The 19,307-nt window shown below is 32.4% G+C and overlaps 1 protein-coding gene across 13 annotated transcripts in view; it reads left to right on the top strand.

The window, feature by feature from the left end:
* eps15l1b (epidermal growth factor receptor pathway substrate 15-like 1b) overlaps positions 1-15,843 on the top strand; it is a 41,281-nt gene extending 25,438 nt beyond the window's left edge. For 2 of the 13 annotated variants that reach the window (XR_007180734.1, XR_007180736.1), the window contains 3 exons: positions 10,249-10,265; positions 14,617-14,870; positions 15,456-15,843. Coding sequence is in view for 9 of the 13 variants with exons in the window: in XM_048162544.1 (XP_048018501.1) it covers positions 5,698-5,858; positions 14,617-14,763 (308 nt within the window). In the remaining 4 variants the exon portion in view is untranslated. Of the gene's footprint in view, positions 1-3,883; positions 3,912-5,697; positions 5,859-10,248; positions 10,266-14,616 lie in introns of those variants that run through there. The other 11 variants (XM_048162544.1, XM_048162545.1, XM_048162546.1 and 8 more) reach the window with 8 other exon arrangements.
* The last annotated feature ends 3,464 nt before the right edge of the window (positions 15,844-19,307 follow it).

Genomic DNA, 19,307 nt, shown 5'->3' on the forward strand with positions numbered 1-19,307 from the left:
GCATTATGACGTTTATCTTATGTGGTTAACAAAGAATGACATTTTTATATGGTACAGTAATTTTATTATAATATGAAGTGCTTGTTGTGAGCAGCACATTAACAACTAACTGCATTTAATAACTGTAATGTCTAGATGAAAATCTTTATTTTAAATTAAATCCTTAGAATGGGTTTAGGATGTTTTGATATATGCTTGATTTGTTATTATTTCTAGACAGAGACGAAATTTCAGAAGGTTTTACAACTGTAGACACATATAACCAGACACAAACTATATGCTAACCATCAAAAACATTACAGGTTAATTCAGATCTAAACTCAATATTCAGAAAACTTGTCCTTCAGTTTTAAAACACGAATATGTTTGTAATGTCCTTCTAATAATTCTTCCTTAAAAATTATTATTTGGTTAATGTAAATGTTAGTGTTGTTTTACTATTATTTCTGTACTATTATAGTATTTATTAATATTTTGAATTAGCTTTAATTTTTATATACAGCATGTTTAATTTAAGATTTGTTGTTTACGTTTTTTCTTTTCTTTTCTTTTCTTTTCTTTTCTTTTCTTTTCTTTTCTTTTATTTTATTTTATTTTATTTTATTTTATTTTATTTTATTTTATTTTATTTTATTTTATTTTATTTCAATGACCAAAACCATTTTTTAATAGTTTTAGTTAACAACACTAGTAAACAATTGCATCACAAACTTTTCTGCGAATCTTGCCACATGCCAATTGAGTTTACTGTCTTTACATAGTCCAGAGAGGAGTTATTGGATATAACTTTATGCAAACCAGATTATTTAGTGATTTTATCACACTGGTCCAACTGCTAGTTAACTCATACAATGTCGATTGGCGATACTTTCAGATTCTAGTTTAATGTCTAGACTTGTTCCGTTGTAAGTGCACAATTTTTGCTTGTACATCTTGTAGTGATAAAATGATTTTCTGTGGTAAAGCATGATTTATATTGAACCTGGAGTGTTCTTACAATTAATAATTCAAGTTTTAATTATAAACACCTTCAGACTTGGACCGCATTTCACAACCCACATCATATTTCATAATGTGGCAACAAACTAAATAATATGACAGATCATGCACTGTGAGTCTGATAATGGAAAGTCAAATGCTTCCCCATTTTGGCGATATCAAAACGCATCAGTGTGTTGTGATCATCATAGGGCAGCTGTGACAGGGAAGATAAGAGTGGCCTTGGCACGAGATAATCAGCCACTGCAGCGTCATGCAGTCAAAGAACAGACAGCTGCAGGTTTATTTGTCTACATGAGGGGATATTTCACCCCAAAATGAAGATTTGCTCACCCTCGTGTTGGTTTCAAACCTATATGACTTTCTTTCCTCTGTGGAAAACAAAAGATGTTTGGCAGAATGTTCACGCTTCTCTTTTCCATACAATGAAAGCATATACACTGCCGTTCAAAAGTTTGGGGTCATTAAGTTTTATTCAGCAAGGACACATTCAATTGATCTAAAGTGACAGTAAAGACATCCATCAAAGAAAAAATATATCATGGTTTCCACAAAAATATGAAGTAGCACAACTGTTTTCAACACTGGTAATAATCAGAAATGTTTCTTGAGCAGCAAATGAGCATCTTAGAATGATTTCTGAAGGATCATGTGACACTGAATACTGGAGTAATGATGCTGAAAATTCAGCTTTGATCACAGGAATAAATTACAGTTTACAATATATTCACATAGAAAACAGCTATTTTTACTGTAATAATATTTCACAATTTTTAGTATATTTTTTTACTTGATTTTATCAAATAAATGCAGCTTTGGTGAGCAGAAGGGACTTTGAAAAACAGAAAATAAAAAAATCAAACTTTTGAACAGTAGTGTAGCAATACAAAAACAGGATTAGAATGACATTAGGGTGAGTAAATAATGACAAAATGTTCATTTTGAGGCTAACTAACTGATAGAGTAAATGATTACACTCTGTGTTTGTGTGTATTTGCAAGGTGTGCATACGTGAGAAAGTCTGTTGTCACACATTCATATGTGTTCACATGTCTATTTTTGTGTAGTCCTTTTAAACAGCCTTGTTGACCTGCATCCACATGTAGAAAAGGCGAATCATCCGTTCATCTTAATGCGTCGCATTATCAAAGTCTGTTCTCAGCTGCTGTTTTAGTCCACATTGTCAATCTCTGTTTCCTGCAGCGTAATCAGTGGTGTAGTGGTTACCTGACGGTGGGTAGGTTAGATCTTTTATTCATTTAGCAGAAGATGCATCGAAGATTTACATCTTCGCCCCTTGTAATGTTGATTATGCAATAAAATTATGAATGTGTGAGTGAATGTAACAGCTGTGAGTGAAATCAAGTTTTACGTGAGTGTATGCATGCAGATAAAGATGGATATAGTAGTTGTATAATTTGTCATTAATTTAATTAAAGTCATTAGAAGTGTCTGTGTTCACACACTCATATGTTTCAGGCACAAATACATCTTAAGATGGAGATCTGACTTGTTCAGTTTGTTTTGAACATGGTCCAGAAGTCTCTCATAAACACTGATGTCACCTCTAACACCAACATACATGTTTACACTCTCTATTCAGCGTTTTTAGGCAAAGAATATTCCGATGCTTAACCTTTACTGCGAGGTGTTTACACTAATAATTCTTTCTTGTGTTTAATGCAGGGGATTGTTTAGTGTTGTTTGTGGTCTGTTTTCTACTATAACAGCACAGAAAGGGCATGGGTGGGGCGTTGGTAGTTTCGCTACTATCTCTGAGTTAAGAAAGAAAAAAGCCCTTCCTCTCCATGGCATAAGAAGCCTGTGTAGTGGTGTGAGAGATGTAGAGAAGTGAGTTCCTCTAAAGTTCGCGGTTCACACCCTTAAACTCAGCACCAGTGTTCCCACGGTTGGCTAAATATGTTTATGCCAGGTTCTCACACCCCTCTGGAACTGTAAATACAGAACAGTTCTAATCTATATGACCCTTTGTAGCTTCTCAGTTTAGACTTTTGTGCATTTTCACTTTGAATGATCCTGTTGAACACTTTCAACATATTAATAGTGCAGATTTGGAGGATATAAATGTTACTACCATTCCTTTGTGAGCTATTTCAGTTTTTCTTTACTTTCTTTTCAGGTGAATCTCATGAAAATCACACAAAAGCCAAATAATTTTATTGCCATTAAGATTGTTTTGGTTTGTGACATTTAAACTTTTTTTAAATATGTTAACCTCTAAAATATTTTCTTTACATTTTAAATGTATATAATATAATGTAAAATGCATTTAATTGCCATAATGTCACAATGTAAAAAATGGCCAAATGTAATGGCCATATATGGCCAATATTTTTATGTGTGTGTATATATGTGTGTGTATAATTTAAGTTAATCAGCATAAAATCGTTATATTTTAATGGAAAAATACCTGTTGTAATATTTTTATGCTGAAAATTAAACATTTGTATATGTATAATGTATAAATGAACATTATACATGAAGCAAAGAAGTCATTAAAAAAAAAAAAAAAAAAAAAAAAAAAAAATATATATATATATATATATATATATATATATATATATATATATATATATATATATATATATATATATATATATATATATATATATATATTTTTTTTTTATATATATATATATATATATATATAGTTATTTATTTATTTATTTATTTATTTATTTATTTATTTTTTAAATGACTTCAATTGCATATATATTGTTTTTTTTCCATTTCTTCTTGCTCTTGACAGGTTTTGTAAGATTCACCTTTAATCACATTTAAGTTCATTTAAATCTGGTTGGATAGTGTAGTGGGTTGTGGTTGCTGTTGGCTGTTTTTAATGGTTTGTAAATATTGCTCATAGTTTGAAGAAGTGAAACCGTTGCAGTTGTGTTGGTGCACCGCTGGTGAATATGGGCCTAATCGAATAGATGTCAGTCACTGCAGGGCTCATGGGCTTCTGTGCAACTAAAGCACTCATTTAATCAAAGATATTTAAACATCTGCTCCAAAAGGTAGGTTGGAATTTTACAGTGACCAAATTATACTTTGTTTTTTTACGCGAACGCTTGCATATGCGTAGCCTTTCTAAGTATACTCCATTTCATAGCGTGTGCGAATGCAGGCGGTCGACGCATGAGCTCTAGAAAGTTTCATCTTTGTCTAGTGTCTGCGCTATTTTTCTCCAGAAGTTATGATCAATAAAAATGCCTTTGTATTTCATAATGGCTATTCTGGTGAAGAAATTTGTACATGGATCCTTGTGTACATGTAAAAACTGATGTATACTTGGGGCTTAAGATGCATTATTTTGTAAAAATTGTAAATCAGCATTGCATGGGTACTTTGTGGAGAAAAACACAGAATGCATTGACCTCACTTTCCCGCCAGAACACGCCCCCTCAGTCGGACTGAGTGGCAAAAGAGCTGCTGCATGACTGAATTTAATAAGGGAAACTGCGAAAACATGAGTAAAACAAACGAGTAAACTAAAATTGGATTTGATAGTGTTCCTGTTACAACTTACCAAAGATCCAGTAATCCCTGGATATTGACATGAAGCCAGGAATCGTGTTTCCTGACATTTATATGTGCCTTATTTCAATGCCAGGGAAATACATCAAGCAAATTTGCCTGTGAACACGTTATATGAATACAATATGGTAGGTCTAAATCCAGGCAATCAATGTTATATATATCGTCATATCGTCCAACCCTAAAACTTGTACAGTTTTTGTCAATATTTATTTAAAAACATCCAATTATGCAGAATATAAGATAATAAATATTTGATTGAGTTGTCAATACAATATATAACAGATTTTTACCCCAAAATTCAACATATTGACACAAAATGATAACTGCAAATCCACATTTCGCTGCTTGGAGTCCAGTTGTTTCTGTGAATTGCAGCAAGCCATTGCTTCTTTTTTTGTAGCTTTCAGCAGTCTGTAAAAATATACTTCAGATTTCTTGTCAAATCTATTTGTACAGTCAATCGCAAAGCTTTTTCCCATTTTAGATGTGTTTTGTGTGTTTTTTGCGGTAATCACTTTGAAAACCAATGCTGGCAGAGTCTTTTTGCCACAAAGTGGGCGTAACCGCAGTCATTCTGGCCAACGGTGACGTCACGCACACCCTCTATAGTTAAGTTAATATAATCAGTAATGTACTATTTTCTCAATATTTGGATTTGCGCATATGTCAGCCCTCTTCTCTAGATATTTTCTTGAGGCAAATGAAGCTGAATTCACGTTAAAGTAAATCACACGTGATTGTTCTCAGACTTTTACATTTTGCTTTCTTCTGTTTCTTGATTTCTGTCACTTTCTCTCACATATCAAGGGTGTCCTGCATCTAGAGCCTTTTAATCAGTTTGTGAAGGTCTTTTTCATCCAAGTCATTGCAGAATTGAGACGAAAGCAACTGGACTTTATTAAAGCAACTGCATATAAATAGCCACTCAATCACTCCTTATATTAGATTAAATGTTGATGTCAAATCATGTGAGGTGTGCTCTTACTTGACTAAGTAATCAGAAAAATAAAGTTCTGCTGCTTTTGACCAAATTCTACAGGACTGAATGAACTTTTTGTCATTTTTACTGATCTGTCCTGTACCTGAACTGTTTTGTTGGTGTTTTGGGAGTCATCTTTGTTTCCTTTGACACTATTTCAGGGAAGAATTCGGCCGTCACACATAGCGGTTCAGTGGTTCATAATCAAGGGTTTGGTGCTCCAGCTGTTCGAAAGACGCATACGGACAGAGGACCCGTCTCCTCGTCCTCTTCGTTACGATCTGCGGTTAACCCGTCCACAGGGTTTACAGACTTAAGAGCTGTAAGTCCAGCATCATGCCATCTAAATCGTCTCCATCTAGCTAGTTTCTCTTTCTGCTGTCATCGTTTTAGCACCCCATTTCTGTTCAGCTTGTAGTTGTACCTGCTTCCGCTTCATGCCAATATTCGCCGCCGCTGCTTCCTTTGCTGCCGTTTTGCCTGTCTGCATCATCCTGCACATGTTAATGTCAAAATCATGCCTTGCTTTACATAATTCTGTTATCATGTATTCACCCTCGTGTTGTTCCAAACCTGTATGACTTTCTTTGTTCTGTGGAACACAAAATATGTATTTGTACTTTAATATTAGTCCATACGACTATGTCTTTGCCATCATATGACTGCAGAAGTCTTTGGATATATTGTACGCAAGTCACAGGAACACTTTTATGATGCATTTAACTTATATAGCACTTTAAACAGTACATATTGTTTCAACGTTTTCAAACTTCATTTTCAGCTATAAAGAAGCTCTACAGAAGAGTCATTATTCAGTTCAATTTAATTCAGTTTTGATTCAACGCAAGTTCAAAAATAGTGTCTGTTGCAAAGTTCGTCAACTATGAAAAAAGTTAAATTTAGCTATGACAGCAATTCGTCTATGTCTCTCAAACCTTTGATAAGTACGATCACAGCGAACATTCAGATTTGCGTTCTGAACCAGAGAGAGCCATTGCCATGAAACTGTATGAAACGGCTTCACAACAGTCTTTTCAACCACACAGTATCGTTATTTCTGTGTTACAGTAATTCAAATGATCACAGAAGTACTGAGATAAATGTTTATAGTTAGGATATAAACACTGATGTCTACGGAAGTGATACGAAATAATATAATAAATAGAGTAAATAATAGAGTGATCTTTTGAAAGTAACTTCACGCTTCAAATAATGATTACATCGTTACACCAGTAGGTGGCGACAAGTGACTGTTAAAAATGTATTTGTCATTGAATCATTTATTCAAGAGATTCGTTCAAAAAAGTTGATTCATCCAGAAATTAAACAAGTGAAATATTTATGAGAGTCATTGAATCATTCATTCAAACTGATTTTAAAAATAAATAAATAAATTGTTAAAATGAATTAAATATTTTTAAATGGAACCTTTAGTAAATTACATTATATTGTTTCATTGTTTATTCAGAATCGTGGGAGAGTTATGATCTCTAATTTAAACAAAAAATTTATCCAGAATAGTGCCAACATTATCCAGCTCAAGTTTTGTTCTCATCCGATAGTAGGGCCCTATAATTTCTGCGATAACGGAATCGCGGAATCCATTCATAAAAACGGAATTTACTATATAACGCGGAATGTCACGGAATTTGTCAAATTTTTGATTAATGAATTAAAAGCAGGTCAGTACACTTAAATTAAATCGCGCTATAGACTAGTGTCTGTGAATATTAAACCGCAAAAAGACTATTTAAACATGAATCCTGCATGCCTGTGTGCGCGGTTTCATCTACCTCACACACACTCGCGCGGCGGCGCATGCACGCTGAAGCACGTGTGACGCTCGCTGTGTTTTCGTCCTCTGTCGCCTCACTATATGAACGCACGAATTCATCTCCAGAGCTGCTCTGAAAGTCACTTCATCAGCATTTAACCGCTTCGTTTGAGAAAACTACCGTCATAAACACAGAGAAACTCAAAGCTCTTGGCAAACCGTCAAAATAAAAGTTTGATTTAACTTGACAGAAACATATTACTGTTGTACAGTAGAATTTAGATAAATTAATTTAACAATAAATTATTAAAATATATTTTTAAACAATAATCTCAGTGTTTCTTCCATGTTTTAATTTTAATAGTAAAGCTCTGTTGTGCAGCACATTGTTTGACAAAAAAAGATTAATTTCATGATTAAAAAATAAATTAAATGGTATGTGTTCATTTGATTGCCAGAAAAATTTAAATGCACAACAGAACTTCTGAAAAAAAATCATAAAAATGTATTTTTTAATTAATAAATATTGTTGTTTTTAAGAATTCAATTAATTAGACATGCGTTTTGATTATTAAAATGGAATTAAACCATTAAAATGGAATCCAGAAAACAGAATTTAGTAAAAATAAAATTTGAGGGGAAAGAATAAAACGTTTATCATAGGGCCCTAAAAAAAAAAAATGTAATTTTTTTGTTAAACTTTTATTAAATTGTTGGTAAATTGGACAAGACTCATTATTTCAATTAATTACACATGCTTTTTGATTACTTAAATTTAATTTAACCATTAAAATGGAGTCAAAAAATAAATAAAACGGAAAAAAAACGGAATCCAGAAAAATTAAAACGGAAAAAACGGAATTTGGGAAAAAATAAAACGGATTTCATAGGGCCTACGATAGTGTCAGTGCTCTAAAATCGATAATATTACTGAATATTAATTGTCTTTTAAACCCCAAGACATGTTTAAAACATGTTTGAAATGACTTGAAAACAAAACACTGATCTCTAGTTTTAGGTTACTCTAGGTCTTTGGTGCTTAATGATGATGATGCAGCTGAACAGGAACAACAAGAGGAAGTTCTGTAGTGGAACAAACCTGGTGTTGAAGATTGGACCAAACCTTTGATTTCACTCATGAACACACATGGGTCAGACTTTTTAAAGTTAGTTCACCATAATATAATTTCTGGTTTTTGTGACAAAATAGTGGAAGATAATAATTTTGTTACATTCTGATTTGAATGCATATTTCCATGCACAATTCCTGGTTAAAAATTTAATAATTTCCATACAATTTATATTGGTAGTCACTAATGTGGTTTGAAGGACACTTGAGCAGCAGCTGTTTGATGTTTAACAAGCATCCTTCATAATCATATTCACACAAGTCATACATCATACTCAACATCATATTCATCCATAACAAGGTTTAAAATCAATTGACTTATTTGATTTATCCTAAAAATTGTTTTAACCATAAATCTCACTAACCTTTGATAAATTTATACTTTGAACAAGACAAAAAAAATGTTAATATGGCACAAAACTACATTTAATTCCAGATATGTAATCTAAAAACAAGACAGTCTATGTTATCTTACAATTTTTTTAAGCAAATGTATTTTGTTTTAATTAAATTTTTTTGTTTTTACTAGGAAATAAAATAACATGTTAGCTCTTCACTGGTTTCTGCAGCAACTCTAGCCAGTGCAATATTATTTTCTTCAATTTAATCCAGAAATCTATATATGAAAACTACTTTAGCATGTTTGACACCAAAAACTTGGATAATCATGACTCTTGTGGTAAAAATGTTTTTGATGGTTTTAAATGCCCTTTCATATGCCTGAACTACACTATGCATACAAGTGACCTTACCAACGCATCATGATAATATGACCTCAGAATGACACTTTGGTCTAGAAAAGTGAGAAGCGTTTACCAAAACACTTCCTGTTTTTTGACATGCAGTGGCAACTGTTTTCACCACAGTGTCACAGTTACTTTATGTTCATTTAAACGCTTTTTGGATGAAAATATAAAATCAATTTCAAATGACTTAAGTATATTTGCTAAAAACATTGCTCCACAATAAAAAAAAAAAAAAAAAAAGTGCACAAGTATCACTGCTGCATTTATTTTGCACAACCTCGTTGACAATATGAGGATTAAACAGTAAAGATCTTTAATAGTTAAAGTGCCCCATTATACTATTTTGAAGATTCCTAAATTTGTTTTGGAGTCTCCTACAATAGATTTGCATGCATCAAAGGGCAAAAAACACTTTAATTTTCTCATAATATACATTGCAACATCACCTCATTTCTAAAAGAGTCTGAAAATGGTTCGATTGAAGATTCAGGGCCCTATCATACACCCGGCTCAATGCGCTTTTTTTGCTAGTTTCAGCCTGACGCAGTTATCATTTTCATGTCCAGCGCCCACGTTGTTTAAATAGCAAGTGCATTCACACCCATCTTGCGCACAGACCGTTTTTTCCATCGTTAAACTGGCAAAAGTGGATTCAGACACACCCTAAGTGCACCTGTGCCATGCGCTTCATGCGCATAGACCGTTAACATAGGGCTCGATAACTTTATTTGTTGTGCACTTTGATCTTTAAAACTTTGCAGACCTTTTGCATTCACAAACAGCTACATTATATAACACACTACATGAAAGGTAATATCCCAGAAAGCATAATTGGGGCATTTTCAACATCTGAATTTGAAATATCATCAGGGGCGAATCCAGGTCAGGCCACAAGTGGCTCAACTGACCTAAAACCACATCTTTGCTCCATTAGCTGTGTTGCGGTGCGGTGTTTGTTTTTGTGTGCTGTGCCATGCAGTGCAGAAGCAGTTTTGCATGTTGCATGAGGCTTTGTTTGCCGTGCTTCTCTTTAGAAATGTGCTGTAATTTGTCTTTCTCCCAGGCCCCGAACACATGAAGGTAAGGTGAATCACAGGTCTGCTGACCACATCTGAGCGCTCTGCATGTGTTTGTGTCAACCATGAAACACCTACTCCACCCTGCGTGCACACAAATCCCTTCACAAATCACCCTGAGAAATCAGACCTCATATTGAAGCTCTTTAAAACATCAGCAGCAAATGTAAGATGGGTAGACCAACCACAGTGAGAAAAGACTAGGCTAGACAAGACATAGTTCAGTTCATGTTGGGCATTAGAAAATATTTTCTTTTCCTAAAATATTTACACACTGATATTGCACTGAAAATATCTGAATGCCATTGCATTAGATCAAGTATTAGTTGTGCTATTTATCACTAAAATAAATGTAAATACACTTTTTAAGCAATATGTGATGTTGGTTGACTTCACTTTTGATTGCAAAGTGTGTTTGTACACTTTCTTTTCAATAAATGACACTTGATTTGATATTCTGTCTAATGCAAGCACATTCAGACAGTTTCAAGTGACCAAATACTTCTAGGCCCTCTGTATATTTCCTCTAATATATGTTATTTTGTAATGAATCTCATAAACAGAATTAGTTGATGATGATTTGACTTCATTCACTGTGTGTTGGGCCACAAGTAACTTACATTTGATGGAAACCAAAGGCTTCACGGCTTTGGTTTCTTTCTTCGCTTTCAGTCACTGGTTGCACAACAGATGATGTAAATGATGCTGTTTTTGACAAATTAAAAAGAAAAAAGTCACATCAGATTAGATATTACATAATTGTGTGCAAATTATTTTTTAAATTCACCCTGTTATGTGATTGATATGAGGACTGGGCGATATATTGAATAGTCCGTATTCATGAGGCTTTTACTGGTGGTGTAAAATCAAACAATATCACGAATACTGTGGTGATTTTGATGCGCTTTTATTTTAGCTATTAAGTAGGGCTGCACAATTAATCGAAATAAAACTGAAATTGCGAAATGGCTTAGTGAGTTATTAAATTACATTTATTTTGTTTCATGACATTATCCAGCTCAAGTTTATTTTTTTTTTTCTCATCTGATAGGGTCAGTGCTCTCAAATCGATAATATTACTAAATATTAATTCTTTTAAAGTCCCCTTGTAGTCAATAATTTTATCCCTTAAAACTAAGCTTTAATCATCAAGGGCCAGTTGTTCAAAAGTAATCTGATTGGATTTCGGCTATCGGACTGGATCAAATCTTGAAAATGAGTTGTTTAAAAGGAAAAAAGGATTCTGAAATCAGATTAGATCACAAAATCCAATCTTGGTTTTGATCTGCATAAAATTGTTAGTTTGAGTTGTTCAAAACTTTTTAGTAAGATTGGGATATCTTTGATCCAAAATATCTGATCACATCAGAAGGGTGGATTCCAGGAACAAAAATGTAATAAAACTTTAAAACTGGTCAAATAATATATATTTTTTATCATATAATATACATACATACATCTTTTTATTTTGCTCTTAATAAATTAGAAGTAAACACTACTGTAAATTAAAAAAGAGATTTTGGTGCCATTTAAATAATCCCCAAACAGCTGTAAATATCCAACAAAAATACTATATTTAATTCAAAGTGTTTTTTTATCACTGTTTGTAAACTACATTGGCACAATCATAAGAGATGAGCCAGTCAAGATTCCTTGTGAGCGAACGCAAAGTTTCTCGGGTGAACGCTACACCGAACTTTTCTGAGAGATCGTAAAATCATTGAAATGTTTTTTCCTCCATCTCATATTCCTTCTATCACCATGTCCTAGCATGGCTCCATAGAGCTCTAGTAATCCAGATTTGGTCATCTGAAGAAGTGTGTATCTGGATCAGGGTGATCCAATCCGATTTTTCTTTAAAAAAACAGCACAAAAGAAAGATGGATTAATTGATCCTACATAGCAAAACATGGGATTTCCAGATCCAGATCATTCTGATCCAGATTAAACTTTTTGAACAACTGGCCCCAAAATGACTTGATTGTAAATCTACACCCTTTCCTCATTTAGTATTCACGGTTCTATGAATATGCAAATTAACCCCCGCCTCCACTCACTCACACCAGTTCAGAAATCCACTCATTGACGTGATTAGTTACAAGGTAGTTTGTGACGTCAGAAACACCAGCGATCTCAAACTGCGTTTTTGGTTCACTGCAGTTTTAAAGAGAAAATACACTGCAGTGGTCTTGACTTCTGAATCTTCCACATGGTTTGTCTTAAATCATATTAAAAACACCACATAGACATATAAACAGCAATAAAAACTTTTCACCACAGGGGGACTTTAAACCCCAACTTTTAAAACATGTTGACATGAAAACAAAAACCGATCTCTAGTTTTGTTGAAGATTGGACCAGATAATCAAATTGCAAAGGCTCCAATTTAATTAAATTAATATATGTGCTATGAGTTTCAGAGTAAAGGCCTGTTCACACCAAAAAAGATTAGCATTCACACCAACTCACGATGTTGTTGTTTATTCTAAACAACAACATCGTGAGTTGGTGTGAATGCTTTTCAATGCTTTTCATTTTATCTCGAATTTTTTCATTTCAATAAAAAATTCGAGATAAAATGTTGAGAATAAAGTCATTAAATTATGAGGAAAAAAGTTGTTAAATTACGAGAACAAATTCGTTAAATTATGAGAAAAATGTTACATTTCAAGAAAAAAATCGACATAAAATGTTGAGAATAAAGTCATTAAATTATGAGGAAAAAAGTCGTTAAATTACGAGAACAAATTCGTTAAATTATGAGAAAAATGACGTTAAATTTCGAGAAAAAAGTCGAGATAAAATGTTGAGAATAAAGTCATTAAATTATGAGGAAAAAAGTTGTTAAATTACGAGAACAAATTCGTTAAATTATGAGAAAAATGTCGTTACATTTCAAGAAAAAAATGGACATAAAATGTTGAGAATAAAGTCATTAAATTATGAGAAAAAAGTCGTTAAATTACGAGAACAAATTCGTTAAATTATGAGAAAAATGTTAAATTTCGAGAAAAAAGTCGAGATAAAATGTTGAGAATAAAGTCATTAAATTATGAGGAAAAAAGTTGTTAAATTACGAGAACAAATTAGTTAAATTATGAGAAAAATGTCGTTAAATTTCGAGAAAAAAGTCGAGATAAAATGTTGAGAACAAATTCGTTAAATTACGAATTTGTTCTCATAATTTAACGACTTTTTTCTCGTAATTTAATGACTTTATTCTCATAATTTAATGAGTTTATTCTCAACATTTTATCTCGACTTTTTTCTTGAAATTTAACGAGTTTTTTCTCTAAATTTAACAACTTTAATCTCGAGATGGTTTTATTTTTTTATTATTGCTTGGCCCTAATCCTCTTCCGTACGTTTCAAACGTTTCAAATGCTGGAACTCTTTAAAGCAGGATTGATTCTGATTGGCTGTCGATGTTTTTTTTTATCATTCATCAGCTGGAAAAAAATCGCTCTTAAAGTGATTCCAACGACATTGTTTCTCTGTGCCGTCAATATTGTTATAGTTGTGTGGATTCTGCTATTCTTTTATATTCAGAACGATTTTTAGAACTATATTTTTATTGTTAATGGTATAGTTATCATCCATGGTGTGAACGGACCTTCAAACTCCCTGCGGTTTCATGGTTTAACATTTGAAAATGAAGATATTACGACAGCCATAAATATTAGTGGAAATACTTACGTTTAGGGTCTAATTCTCACTTAACTAGTAGCTTATTAGCATACATATTACTAGGATATTGGCTGTTTATTAGGACTTATGCAGAATAAGGCATTAATATGTGCTTTATGACCATATTCTACATTTTTAATCCTACACAATACCTAAAATTAACAACTACCTTACTGTTATTAAGCAGTAATTAGGAGTTTATTGAGGCAAAAGTCATAGTTCATAGTAAGTTAATAGTGAGAATTGGACCCTAAACTAAAGTGTAATTTTACAGATTTAATGTATACTCTGTTTAATTTTACAGTGAAATATTACAAGAGTAATTATATCTTATTTTATATTTTTATCTAGTAATAATAATAATAATAATATTGATATTTAATCAACATTTTGGCCAAATTGTGCAGCCCTACAAACAAGCACAGCAAACCTAGAATTTTTTAATCGCCTTTTAAAATCGCTGTCATAATTTACTTCGCAAAGTTTGTTTTTAAAAAAAATAATCGCTCTTTTAAAACATTTCAGAGCAAACGGCAAAAATATTGAGCTCATCAAGCCTAAAAAATGTTAATTGATATATTTTGCGATATCTCTCCCAGCCCTACAGTGATGCATTCTGCTGTGTGATGATTTATAACTTCTGTAATGACGTTTATTTTCCGGTTCAGTTCGGAAATGAGACGCAGCAGCTCGAGTGGGCCAAACGTGAGAGCCAGAGAGAGGAGGCGGAGCGTATCCGGAGGCTCCGCCTACAGGAACAACAAGACCTGGAACTGGCTCTCGCCCTCAGTCGATCTGAAATGCCCAGAACGTGAATCTGCTACACTTTGGATTCAATCCTTCAACGAGACAACACCTTAAGCTTTCAGATGAAGTTTTTGCATGAGCCCCCGATCACAAGCTCTTCCTGAAGATCACTCAGGTTTGCTGTTTGTTGTAGCGCATCAACCTTTGAAGAACCCTGGACCAATGAAGTGCTCAACCACTCAATTATGCTTTGCAAAGATTATATACAGCTTTACCAAATACTGTAGGTCATATGAGCGAGGTCTCTTGTGCACTTCAGGCATTTATTTATGCACATCATCAGTATCGTAATAAATATCAGCCTCTGACTGTATCCGAAGTGCTTTATACATTGGTTACAATCAGCTTCATCCACCAGAGAAAGTCTCGATCAGATGTTTGCTTAAATAAGATGGATGAATTACTAAATCCGTGACCTTTACCCACCGTCAGTGCATTATATGATCATATCTGATGTCTAAATTTACATATAAACCTGTGTAATCAATGCATTCCCAACAAATCCTTCTGGATCCCATTTTTCATCCCGGTTGCACGTACTGTTTAATATCACACAAGTGTCATTAGCCACATTAAGATCAAATGAAGGAATCTGCCGTGATGCTTTTCATTTGGGTTTTGCACTATTCATGTTTCTTCAAAGATGTTGTAATAATCACTTTGAGCTGTATTTGTTTTTAACTCTTTAAATCTTAATCAGATCCTCTAGATGACTCCAAATCAAACAGACCAGCACACAGAAGGACCTCTGCCCACTTTGATTTAGTTTTTGAAATAGTTTGAGAAGCATATTTTGCTTGAAGTGAAGCCTTATACTGTATATTGAGCTCATTCTTATATATTCATATATTTATTGCATCTGTGATACTCAACACTAAAATCAGCAGGTTATGGATTGTTTTTATGCTAGAGAAGTAAATTTTGGTGTTTATATGGCTTTGATTTTCTCTCTTTTATCATGTTGAAGATTCTACTGACCTTCATTGTTTTTACGTGTTTTGTTTCTTTTGTGGAAAAGGGTTGAAAACGATTTCACAATGTGCTGCTTTTCAGTGTTTTAATAAATGTCAAACATATATTTATCTGGATGCACTAGAAATTGTTGTTTTTTTTTTTCTTGTTGGAGTGAAGAACATGTCAAAACCATTTCTTCTCAGAATCAAAAGAAAAAGGGAACTCTTATCCTGTTTTCACACATTATTCACTTATGCAGAACAAGTACAACTCTTAGAAAACAAAAGAACAGGGTTGGATCCTTTATTTACACTCTTTTTAACATTCAATAAGAATTTAATGTACTTTAATATGTTTTGTATGCACGTAATACATATTTGATGCATCATTATATTTTTATTTAGCATTTTCATTATGTATATATATATATATATATATATATATATATATATATATATATATATATATATATATATATATATTGCATGCAGAACAAGTACACGTCTTCAAAAGCAATATACTTTAATATATTTTGTATGCAGATTATATATATATATATATATATATATATAAATTTTAAAAATGTTAATATATTTTGCATTCACATGATGTTTGAATATTTTGATACATTTTTTATATACAGTGTATGTGTATATATATATATATATATATATATATATATATATATATATATATATATATATATATATATATGTATAATCAGTGTAATATATATATATATATATATATATATATAATCACATAAAATGTTATATATTTTAATATATTTTGCATGCACGTTTAAATAATTTAATACATTTTATTTTATATATATTTTTTTCTTGTTGGAGTGAACAACATGTCAAAACCATTTCTTCTCAGAATCAAAAGAAATGATCGCATTTCTAATTGCATTAGGCCGTTTTTGTCCTCAGATCCACCGGTTGACAAAACCAGACGGCTTGAGAAGCATTCAGATCAGATCTGTGTGCACCTGCTACACTTCATATCTGCTCATGTTCATGTTAGTGATGTTGAGTTTAACTATTACTAATGCAAAATCTGTTGTACCAGTCCCGCTGTGATGGACGAGCGTCCTGTACGTCGTGACAGTCGGCATCAATGAGCTCTTATTCACTTCGCTCTTGTGCGTCTATCAGACCTTTGTCTTTTGCAAATGCTCTGTGAACGGCTTCTGCTTCAAATTGCTGTTTTTCCTGGATCCGTCGAGTAACTCAAGCTGGAAGAATGAAGTCCGAGCTCGAGCCGGACTGAAATGGAGTCCTTGGAAAGATTGAGATCTAAGTGTGAAAATAATTTAACAGCTGCATGAATTTTAGCTTCGGTATGTTAATTACCCCCATTTGGAATAACAGGAAATTCCTGAGTGAGATTTTATTTACTGAAGGCCGCTGAAAGGGCTGATTTTAAGATGGACAAATGAGAAGGGCTCAGGTGACAGAAACATAAGGCTCCAGCTCGTTCCTCATTTGTGTTTTTCTTTGCACTCGATCACTTAACCATCCACACGTGCGCTTCATTCAGAAGCTTTGCCAGACATTCTAGTCTAGTCTTTGGGTTTAGTTGTGGTTTTAGTGCTGAGTGGTTGAATAGTGGGGTCAGGGATTAACGACCAACTCTACGGATGTGTTCAGATTTCAGACATTTTTAATTTTTACAAGTTCAAAATCACTATTTATTTGCATGGTTTAAAAAGTGCCATTGCATGTTGTTTCACGTAATATTTCTTTAAACAGTTGGCAGTATATCTCATCTCTAATAGATAGTTTTTGTACAGACGTGAATCTTTATTTCTACTTTGGAATCAGTTAAATACAGTAATCACAGTAAACACACAGTCTTTATATGTGTTTTGCTTTGAAGGGGAAAAAGGAGAAGCTCGTTTTCTGTTCATGTCAGATTGGTAGTAATAGTTACTATCATCGGCACACAAAAGTGAAATGAGATTTCTGCTTCACTTCACTGAGTCGGCTAATAATAGTCAGGATCACGTTTCTTCTTTTTTTTTTCTTGAATTTGCGTAAAAGGGAACTCTTATCCTGTTTTCACACATTATTCACTTATGCAGAACAAGTACAACTCTTAGAAAACAAAAGAACAGGGTTGGATCGTTTATTTACACTCTTTTTAACATTCAATAAGAATTTAATGTACTTTAATATGTTTTGTATGCACATAATACATATTTGATGCATCATTATATTTTTATTTAGCATTTTCATTATGTATATGTGTGTGTAATATATATATATATATATATATATATATATATATATATATATATATATATATATATATATATATATATATATTGCATGCAGAACAAGTACACGTCTTCAGAAGCAATATACTTTAATATATTTTGTATGCAGATTATATATATATATATATATATACATTTTAAAAATGTTAATATATTTTGCATTCACGTTTGAATAATTTGATACTTTTTTATATACAGTATATATATATATGTATATGTATATATATATATATAATGTATATATATATAATCACATAAAATGCTAAATATTTTAATATATTTATTTTATATATATTTTTTCAAAAATTTTTATGTATTTTAATATATTTTTCATGCACATGATGTTTGAATAATTTGATATATATATATATACATATAATCACGTAAAATGTTACATATTTTAATATATTTTGCATGCAAATGTTTAATAATACATTTTATTTTATATATATTTTTTCACAATTTTTATATATATTTTAATATATTTTGTCATGCACATGATGTTTGAATAATTTAATAAATTTTTATTTTATATTTTTTCACATAAAATTTTATATATTTTAATATATTCTGCATGCACGTTTGAATAATTTAATACATTTTAATTTTTTATATAGCATTTTATTTTATTTTTTTTTTTTTGATGAACTGCACCATATCTTAAATATTTATATATATACGTTTCCATTTTTGTTTATTCTACAATATAAAAAATAGCAATAATATACCATGAGTAGGTGTGTCTAAACTTTTGACCAGTACTGTTTATATTTTTGTATTATTATTTTTTTTTTTTTTTTATAAATCTCAAAATGTTTTTTTCCATTCTTTCCACCCCAGAGCGAAATGAGTTGATGCTGAACAAATATTTTTACAAAATATGCAGATTTTGTATTTCATCCTCCACGTTTGACATCAAAGCACCACTGGAGTCTCTTTGATGTCCGTGTCTTTTCTGCGTCTCTGGAGTCTGGGATCTTCAGCAGAGAGCCGAGCGCCCCTCCGTCCAGACGCATCTAAATTCTCTCTCTGTAATTATGTAAATGTAGTGTTTGTATTTATAGGCAGAAGCCACAGGCTGCTGGCCTCAACCTGACGCAGCTGGAAAGCATCTTGGTCTAAACTATAAGCTTGAGTGGGGGTTCAAGAATAGCACTCGTGCAGCGGCCCTCGCTCGCCATAAGCGTCTCCAGTTTCTGGGGACTTCGTTTTCCAGTCGCTTCAAAGGAGCCCATAATAAGAGACTAAGCAACCCACATCCAATAGTTTATATCAGACGGAACATGACAGGCAATGACACGAGAGATATATATA

Source organism: Megalobrama amblycephala, linkage group LG17 (genome assembly GCF_018812025.1).
Source record: "Megalobrama amblycephala isolate DHTTF-2021 linkage group LG17, ASM1881202v1, whole genome shotgun sequence".
NCBI classification, from domain to species: domain Eukaryota; kingdom Metazoa; phylum Chordata; class Actinopteri; order Cypriniformes; family Xenocyprididae; genus Megalobrama; species Megalobrama amblycephala.